The sequence below is a fragment of the Petaurus breviceps genome, unplaced genomic scaffold (genome assembly GCF_028583685.1).
Source record: "Petaurus breviceps papuanus isolate PSGF00001 unplaced genomic scaffold, PetGlider_PUasm1.0 99, whole genome shotgun sequence".
In the NCBI taxonomy this organism is placed as follows: Eukaryota; Metazoa; Chordata; class Mammalia; order Diprotodontia; family Petauridae; genus Petaurus; species Petaurus breviceps.
The window spans coordinates 22,323,650-22,332,400 of NW_027187465.1; the positions used below are offsets into that span (position 1 = coordinate 22,323,650).

At 42.5% G+C, this 8,751-nt stretch overlaps 1 protein-coding gene across 1 annotated transcript in view; it reads right to left on the bottom strand.

Annotated features, from left to right (window-relative positions):
• The window catches only part of CCDC63 (coiled-coil domain containing 63), a 20,176-nt gene that overhangs the window by 10,639 nt on the left and 786 nt on the right, over positions 1-8,751 (bottom strand). Inside the window, exons 2-3 of the mRNA XM_069081463.1 lie at positions 4,339-4,520; positions 1,786-2,006 (exon numbers count right to left, since the gene is read on the bottom strand). Of these exons, the coding sequence (XP_068937564.1) occupies positions 1,786-2,006; positions 4,339-4,520 (403 nt within the window). The remainder of the gene's footprint in view (positions 1-1,785; positions 2,007-4,338; positions 4,521-8,751) is intronic.

The window sequence follows — 8,751 nt, forward strand, 5'->3', positions numbered from 1 at the left end:
GATGGATAGATGGATGGATGGATGGATGGATGGATGGATGGATGGATGGATGGATGGATGGATAGATGGATGGATAGATGGATGGATGGATGGATGGATGGATGGATGGATAGATAGATGATAGAGAGAGATAGATAGATAGATAGATAGATAGATAGATAGATAGATAGATAGATAGATAGATAGATAGATAGATAGATAGTTTTCAAATCATTCTAATCCTTTTAACCACCTCTTTTTACTAGAGAACTAGGGGCCTGTGGGAAGAGAATGTGGTATTTGCCGTCAGGTCTGATTGCTTTTTGTTTCATTTTTCTTAGCTGTTTTGTTACCCCTGGAAGTCTGAAGGTAGGGAGAGGGCTGAAGTATATCCAGAAATGACAGTGATATAAAAACAGAGGGCATCAATAAAATTTAAAATAAATTATATTTTGATCAATGGCATTTCTGACCTTATCTACAAACAAGTCAGCAGTTTCCCTCCAATTCCCATTGTTCTGAGATTTTACTCATTTGTTCTTGTTGTTATGCAATCGTGTCCAACTCTCCACGGCCCCTTTGGGCTTTTCTTGGCAACAATACTGGAGTGGTTTGCCATTTCCTTTTCCAGCTCATTTTACAGACAAGGAAACTGAGAAAAACAGGGGTAAGTGACTCACACAGGGTCATAAAGTTAATGTCTGAGACCAGATTTGAAGTCAGTTCCCCTTGACTCTAAGCCCAGACCTCTCTCCACTGCACCACCCAACTGCCCAGCTATGGCATTTAGGAACCAACAGAATGATTGGAACCCTTGCCCAACATTATGTCAATATCTCAAAGAGATAATATCTTACTTTGGAAAGAGCATTAACTCTAGAATCAAAGAACCTAGGTTCAAATACTGTCACTAACAATGTGACCTTGAGTGCAAGACACTTCAACTCAATGGGCCTCAGTTGCCCCATCTGTAAAATGAGTGGGTTGGGTTAGGTAGCCTCTTCAAGGTAGATCTATGTACCCAGAAGGACCTGGGGTTTCCTTGCTGCACTAAACCATCTATCCCTTACAATCCCAGAGAATTACCTAAGGGCTCAGAGAAAGAAAATCACTGAGCCATTGTCACACAGTTCAAGGGTCAAAGTTCACACTTCAAGTCTCCCCAACTTCCTAACCCCATGATCAATGTCCTATTACACGCCTGCAAGAACATCTCTGCTCAATGTGGCCAAGTGAAAATTCACGGCCAAGGACTGTCATCTTCCTTAAGAGTGGGCAAAAACGCACCCAGTCCTCAGCTTCTCTGTACAATGAGAAAACACGGGGATTCCTCTGAGGTCCTTTCTGGCTCTAAGAGTCTGGGAGTCTGTAACAGACTCAGCTTTTTTCAAGTGCACAAACCTCTCCTAAAATATGTTGGCCAGCAGGTGGCACTGCTGGAAAGGATCTTAGAGGCCACTGAGTCCCACCTCTTTTTACAGATGAGGAGACTGAGGTTCAGGGAGGTGATGGGATTTTCTCTAAGTCAGCTAATAAGTATTAAATGTGGGATTTGTACTTAGGTCTTCATGACTCAAAGGACAATAGTAATCAGGATGCCACCTGCCTCTCTGGGGGCTTGATATTGGGGAGGGGGAGGGGAGGATTGTTTCAAACCTGCCTCCCTTTATAGACTATCATGGGTCTTGTCTAGATGGATCCCCTCCACCCCTACCCCCCCAGCATGCATGGACTGCTTTGGCAGAATGTAACCCCAAACCTTGGGAGCCTCTGGGCCAGGAAAAGGATCTGAGAAGGGGCAGAGACCTGGATACTCTGGATTTTCTTGTTCAGCATCTCCATGTCATTGTTCAGCTCCGTGACGTAGTTGAACCGAGCAAAGTTTTTCTCTTCTTCTGCCACGAAGTCCCTCACCAGCTGTTCCAGGTCCCCGTGCTCGGACAGCTTGAGCAGGCGCATGTGGGCTACCTCGTAGCTCTGGAAGCTCTCCCCCTTGTGCTTCTTGTGGGGCTTGCTGGCCTTGAGGGCTGGACAAGACAGTTAGCCCACCACTTGCTGGCATTTTCCCCCAAAGGAGAGCCAGCCCATGGCATGTGGAAATGTCCTCCATTCTCCCAAGGGAGAATCTAATGATTGTGACGGAACACTTGCCCTGAGGGCAAACCCTTCACCTCAGGGAGAGGAATGTTTACTCTCCCCTGAAAAAGAGCCCAAGGTCCTGAGGGACCCCTGCGTTTTGAGGAACTTGCTTTCCTTCTTCCCTCCTGAAGAGACCTCCTAAAGGCCTGATAGACGCTTATAGCCCATTGAAGGAGGGGAGCATACCTCCATTCTTACCTGAGAGAGAGCCAATGCGTGCCTTGGGGTGCCTTCCTCTAGTCTCCTAGGGGAGAGTCTAAAGTCCTGAAGGACCATTTGCCTTGGGTGTCACCTCTCGTACTCCTATAGTCCTGGCAGCTTTGCCTCTATCCTCCCCAGAGGAGAGTTCACAGCCCTGAAGGATACTCCCAGGACCCTGAATGGCTGTGGAAATGGCTTCTTCATTCTTTCCCAAGGAATTGTAGGCCTGGCATTCTTCCAGCTTTCTCTTTCCCCACAACCTGAGGAGACTGGCTCAATCTGGAGCAGGGGTTCCTAACGATTTTTGTGTCATGGACCCTTTATAATCTGATGAAACCTATAGACCCTGTCTCAGGATTGTCATGTCTGACTCTTCATGAACCCATTTGGGGTTTTCTTGGTACAGATACCAGAGTGGTTTACTCTTTCCTTCACCAACTCATTTGACAGATGAGGAAACTGAGGCAAACAGGGTGAAGTGAATTGCTTGGGGTTGTATAGTTAGTAAGTATCCGAGGCTGTATTTGAACTCAGGTCCTCTGGACACCAGTCCCGGCACCACCTTGCTTCCCCCCTTCTCAGGACAGCGTTTTTTAAATACATAAGATAAAGGGGCGGCCAGGTGGCTCAGCGAGTAAGAGCACCGGCTCCAGTGTCGGAATGACCTGGATCAAATCCGGGCTCAGATACTCAGCACCACACCCAGAAATAATAACTGGCCGTGTAACCTTGAGCAAGTTGCTTAACTCCAATTGCTTTAAAAAAATACATAATATAAAATATGTTGGACTACAATATGAAAATCGTTACTATGTGTTTGTGTATGTATATATCTATATACATATATGTATATATGGATGGATATATGTGTGTGTTTGGATGGATGGATATGTATGTGTGTGAGTGTGTTTGTCTGTGTGTGTGTGTATTTCCCAGAACCCGAGGTTAAGAACCTCTAGACCTAGACAGCCTTCCTCCTTTCTCTATCCAGGGAGACCCTGAAGTAGAGATGGGGAGGAGGGGAATCCTCCTAGAAAATGGAGGAAACTAGCTTAAGCAAAATCCATGCACTTACTATGTAATCTTATATATTATACACAGGGATAGGGGCTGGTCTTGTGATTTCATAAGTATAAGGAACTCCCAAATGAGGAACTCCCTCCACCAACGCAGGTCAGCTCTTTCCTCTGCAACTTTCATAGTCTTAGAGAGTTGCCAAGAGCATTGAGAGGTTAAGTGTCTTGCCCAGGGTCCCCTAGCCAGTATGTGTCCTAGGTGGGACTTGAACCAAGCCTTTCAGAATTGGAGGCCAGCTCTCTATCCACCATATACCTACAGAGTAAGGGCTGAATAAATATTTGATTCCATTTGTCTCTTATCACCATCCACCACCTCCCCTTTATTCCATAAAAGCAGGGACCACACCTTATCTCAACTTTGTATCTCTCTAGCTTCCAGTATATCAGCAGCATTTAAATTTGTTTGTAGGATGAATTAAGTTACTGGAGCAGTGATCAGCTAAAAAATAGTAAGAGGGATGGGGAGAAGGATGCTTGAGGACAGGCATATAAAGCCTAGAACCTGGTAGAAAGGGTTTCATTGGAGTTCTTATTTCCTTATCATTCAGTCTTCACTGTCACAAGAACCATCCAGATGGGAACCTCCTCATGGGGCAGCACCATTATTAATATTGGCAATAATAATGATGGTGGTGATGATTATTAGTATTTATGTAATACTCTAAGGTTACAAGGCATTTTATGAATATTATGTCATTTTCTCCTCACAACAATTATCTCACTTTACAGATGAGGAAACTGAGGCAGACAGAGAGAGTAAGTAGTTTCCCCAGGGTCACACAGCTAGGAAGTGTCTGAGGCTGCATTTTAATACAGGTCCAGTACTCCAGCTCCTCCCTTCATTTGTCCAGGGTCTACCTTTCCATTATATCACATTATATTAGCATGAGATGAGAAACTGGCAGTAATCTACAGACCACTCCCTGAGGGGTAACTGTACCTTCTTCCTTTTTGGCCTGTTCCTCAAATTCAGTCCGATCCATAAGTTTGATGAATAAGAAGGACTTCAGCTTTGTTTCATGATCATGAATTCGTTCCAGCTCCCTGATCTCCATTTTGTACTGGGAGATGTCTTTTCGCTGTCGATCCCTCATGGCAGCCATTCGGGCCATGGCTTCTAGCCTAGGCAGGGAGAGATGCAAAGCTGGAGGCCTCAGCAGTTTCCCCCATCCCTATCACCATTGGAGACTACAGCAACTCTCCTCTTCCCTGTATTCCCCTAGAAGAACAAGCCCATCCTTCCCACTGGCCAGAGAGACTCAACTTTGTCCCAGGTGAATTCTGGCTCTTCTAACACAGGAGGTTCAAAAGGCTTCTCTTGGATAACATGCCAACCCCCTTGTTCGACCCCTTAAAAACCCTTAACAGTCTGGCTCCAAGCTATCTTTGCAGATTGATTTCATCTCCATCTCTTATACTCTGGGTTTCAGCCAAACAGACTTACTTACTACTCCCCATACATGACATTCCAACTCTCAGTTCCATGCCTTTGTATAGACATGCCTAGAATCCATGATGAACTGATCTGTTTTTCTCTTATTTGGACCTCCCCCTCCCACATAGCCAGCATTTCTAAAGCCCTTTAAGGTTTTCTAAGTACTTTACATATGTTAACTCATTTGATCCTTACACAACAACCTTATGATAAGCACTATCATTATCCTCATTTTATAGATGAGAAAACTGAACTTGAAAGTGTTGAATGAAGTGACTTCTCCAGCAAATATCGGAGGCAGGATTCCAGCTCTAGTCTTCCTAACTCCTAATTCTTGCATTCTATCCACTGTAGCACCTAGGTCGCCATGAAACCTCAAACTCAGCTAGTACCAGCTTACACATGAAGCCATTCCTGACTTCTCTCCCCACACCCCTGCTAAATTGGTGGTCCTCTCTGTATCTACCCCGGAAAATTACTTTGTATATCTAGGGCACAATATAAGACTGTAAATGCAGAGTAAGCACTGATTTTGGTAGAGGGGAATTTTCTTTAAAAATGACCCCTTGTGCCAATGAAATTACAGGTCCAGTCCTTATCATATGTTCTATGTTTACCTAACTTTCTAGATAGATGGTATAGAGGGCAGAGTTAAGGAAAATCAGGGTTGGAATTCTGCCCCGGACTTCTATTAGCTGTGTGACCCTGGGAAAGTCACTTCATTTATCACTTTTGATTTCAGCTTCCTCATCTGCAAAATGGAGATGATAATAGCACCTACCTCGCAAAGTTGTTGTGAGGATGAAATGAAGATAATCCATGTAAAGCACTTTGCTCACCATAAAGGGCTATATGTTAGCAATTATTGTGCTGTATCTTCCTAGTTGAATATAAGCTCATTGAGGTCAGGAACTCATTTGTCTTTGTATCATCAGTGCCTAAGCATAGTGCATGGCATATAGGTGGCCTCAAAAATGGTTAAATTGGATTGGATTGCTTTGTTTTGTTTTGAATTGTAATTCTCTGAAATCTGTTGTTTCGTGGCAGCTCATGGTGTGATTGACAAGGGTACATGAGAGGACAGTGAGTTCTTATTTCCACCAAAGAAACATTTCCTTCAATGTCCCATAAGTCCTAGAAAGTCCAAGAATAGAACCAAAGTTTATCCGAGTAGAAAGTCTTCTCAGTTCTCAACATCCCATTTTACAAATAAGGAAACTGGGACCTAGAGAGTTGAAAAGACCTTCCCCAAGGTCACAGAGTCTAACTTAAGTTAAAGCCAAGACCTTAGAACCTAACTGTCCCTCATTTAAGCTAGTTCTTTCCAAATCAGTCGATATTATTATATCTTAATAGAAAAGTAATGGAATTGGTCACTCCCAAATCTCTTTTAGTACTCAGCTAAAACCAGACAGGATTTTCTCAGAATTTTAAAACACTGGGGAGAAAAAAAAACCCATATATACATATCGTGAGCCCTTCCATCTCTCTGAGTATGTCAAGTGTCCCAAATCAGTTGATCACATCCTAAAAGGGGAAAGGACTTAAGAAAGGAAGGTGGGATAAAAAAAAAAACATCATGGTTTAGAAAAGGGTGTTACAAATTTATGTCACTGAAATTAAGAGAAGATGGAAACAGCAGAGGCAGAAGGGTGGGAAATGGGAACATGTCACACTCTTAACTAGAAAAGAGAAGGATAAAATGAGAAAGAGAATAATGAAAGCGACAAAAGAATTTGAGGTTGCCAGGATAATGAGAGAGTTATTGGATCTCTTTCCATGGTTATGGGAAGGAGACCTGGATCAGATTTGTGTAATCAAAACAAACCACAGGAACAATATGCTGACAGAAAAGAAGGGAGGAAAAAGAACATAAAAGAGTTTAATACGGGAAAAATAGAGGCTTAACAACTATGATCCTAATGTAAATGGATTAAATTCAACAATTTAAAAAAATTATAGAATGGATAAAAAACTAGCCATGTACAGCACACAAAAAAACCCACTTAAAATAGTGAAAATAAGGAAATAGAGCTAGTTCTATTGTTCTTCAGGTCAAATCAATTGATTAAGATCAGTCAGTCACAGATTCAGACCTTATCCAATGCCCTTTCCCAGTAACCCACAAACTTTCCTGCTAGGGAAGGGTATGTTACTTTCTAGTCCTCCTGGTTGAAATAGAAAAAGCTATTGACATCTCTTCTCCCCAGCCTCCCGTAGGGCTCCCTAGTGAGATTTCAGGTTTCTGAGTAACAAGGCTCTTTGTTACTCTGATAACAAGGTAGCCATCTATCAGTCCTTAGGGAGTATTCAATCAGACTATTTCTGTCATAGAACCAAATCCTTTACAAGGCAAGGCTGCTGTTTCTCTCTCCTAAATCCAAAGTACCTCAAGTTATCCAGACTTGGTAGACAAATGGAGGGTTCCTAACCTCCCAAGTTTATAGCCCAGCTCCTTTAAAGGAAAACAAAGACAAGAGTTTCTACATTGTGAGATAGCTCTTAAAAACAGTGCCTTATGGGGAGTGGATACCTCTCACTCAAGGTGACTCCAGCAAATTTCTGAGTTTGATCTCACTTCTACCTGGAGAAGTAGACAGAGAACAACAGAGAACAATGTCCTCATTTGACAGAAATGAAAAATGAGGAAATAGGAGGCTGATGGAATGACTCAAGACCCCATTATAAGAAAGGAAGCCTGAAAACCATGGACATAACCCAGAGTTCTGGACTGGTCACCCACTACTTTTCTTCTGCCCTTTCTTTTTTAATCAACAAACAGCAACAATTATGAGTTTAAAGTAGTTCTTCATTTTAAGTAAGCTCCATTGAACAGAATTTGAACCTAATATATATTTATAACAAATATATAACAAAAAAACCTCTAATTTATTAAACTTGAGATCTGAATTGTAAGTTATAGATATAATCACACGTTGGTTAGCCTCCAACTACCCATGTGACCTTAGGTAAATCATTTGACCTTTTGGCCCTCAGTTTTCTTATCAGCAAAATGAGGGAATTGGACCAAATGAGGCGTCTAAGTGACTTGCCCAAGGTCACACAGGTAGTAACCATCAGAGGTAGGATGTGAATATTAGCAGTGCCCTTTCCACTAAACCACTCTAATTCTAAACTCAAAAAAAGGTGCAAGTTGAGGGAACCAAGCCCCAGAAATTGAGAGCCCAGCGAAGTCAAGGGAGCCCTAAAAATTCAATCAAATATTCTAAATAATTATTAAGGACCTATTTTGTGCAAAGCACATAGGTGGGCGGTAATATGGTTCAGCAGTAAACTTGAACTCAGGAAGATCTGATTTCAACTCCTTCTTCTGATACTATGACCCTTGCCAAGTCACTAATCTCTCAGTGCTTCAGGTTATCCTCTGGGATCTAGGTCTCTATGTGCATTGATGAAGGGAGTTCTCATACCAGGACTTCCCCATACTGACAAAATTCTAGCTTCTTCCCATATATGAATATGAGCAAATCATTTTACAAGGAGCCAGGGATGCACGTGCCCAGGAGGCTCCAAAGTACTAAAAATTGGACCGTAATATCAGAGACTTTTAGCTAAAAGAGATTCAGAGGAAAACTAATCCAACTCCCTCATTTTACAAATGAAGAAACTTGGTTGTCCTGACCAAGGGCACACAGGTAGCAGCAGAACCTGAATTTGAACCCAGGACAATAGAATAGAGTATTCCCAGGACCCAAAATTAAATGTTCCCAGAACTACAAAAGCCAGGAACCCATGGGTTTAGCTACCATGTTCACCCTCTTCTGCACTGAAGATTTCAAGAATAGATAGATAGGTAGGTAGGTAGGTAGATATAGATAGATAGAAAGAAAGAAGGAAAGAAAGAAAGAAAGAAGGAAGGAAGGAAGGAAGGAAGGAAGGAAGGAAGGAAGGAAGGAA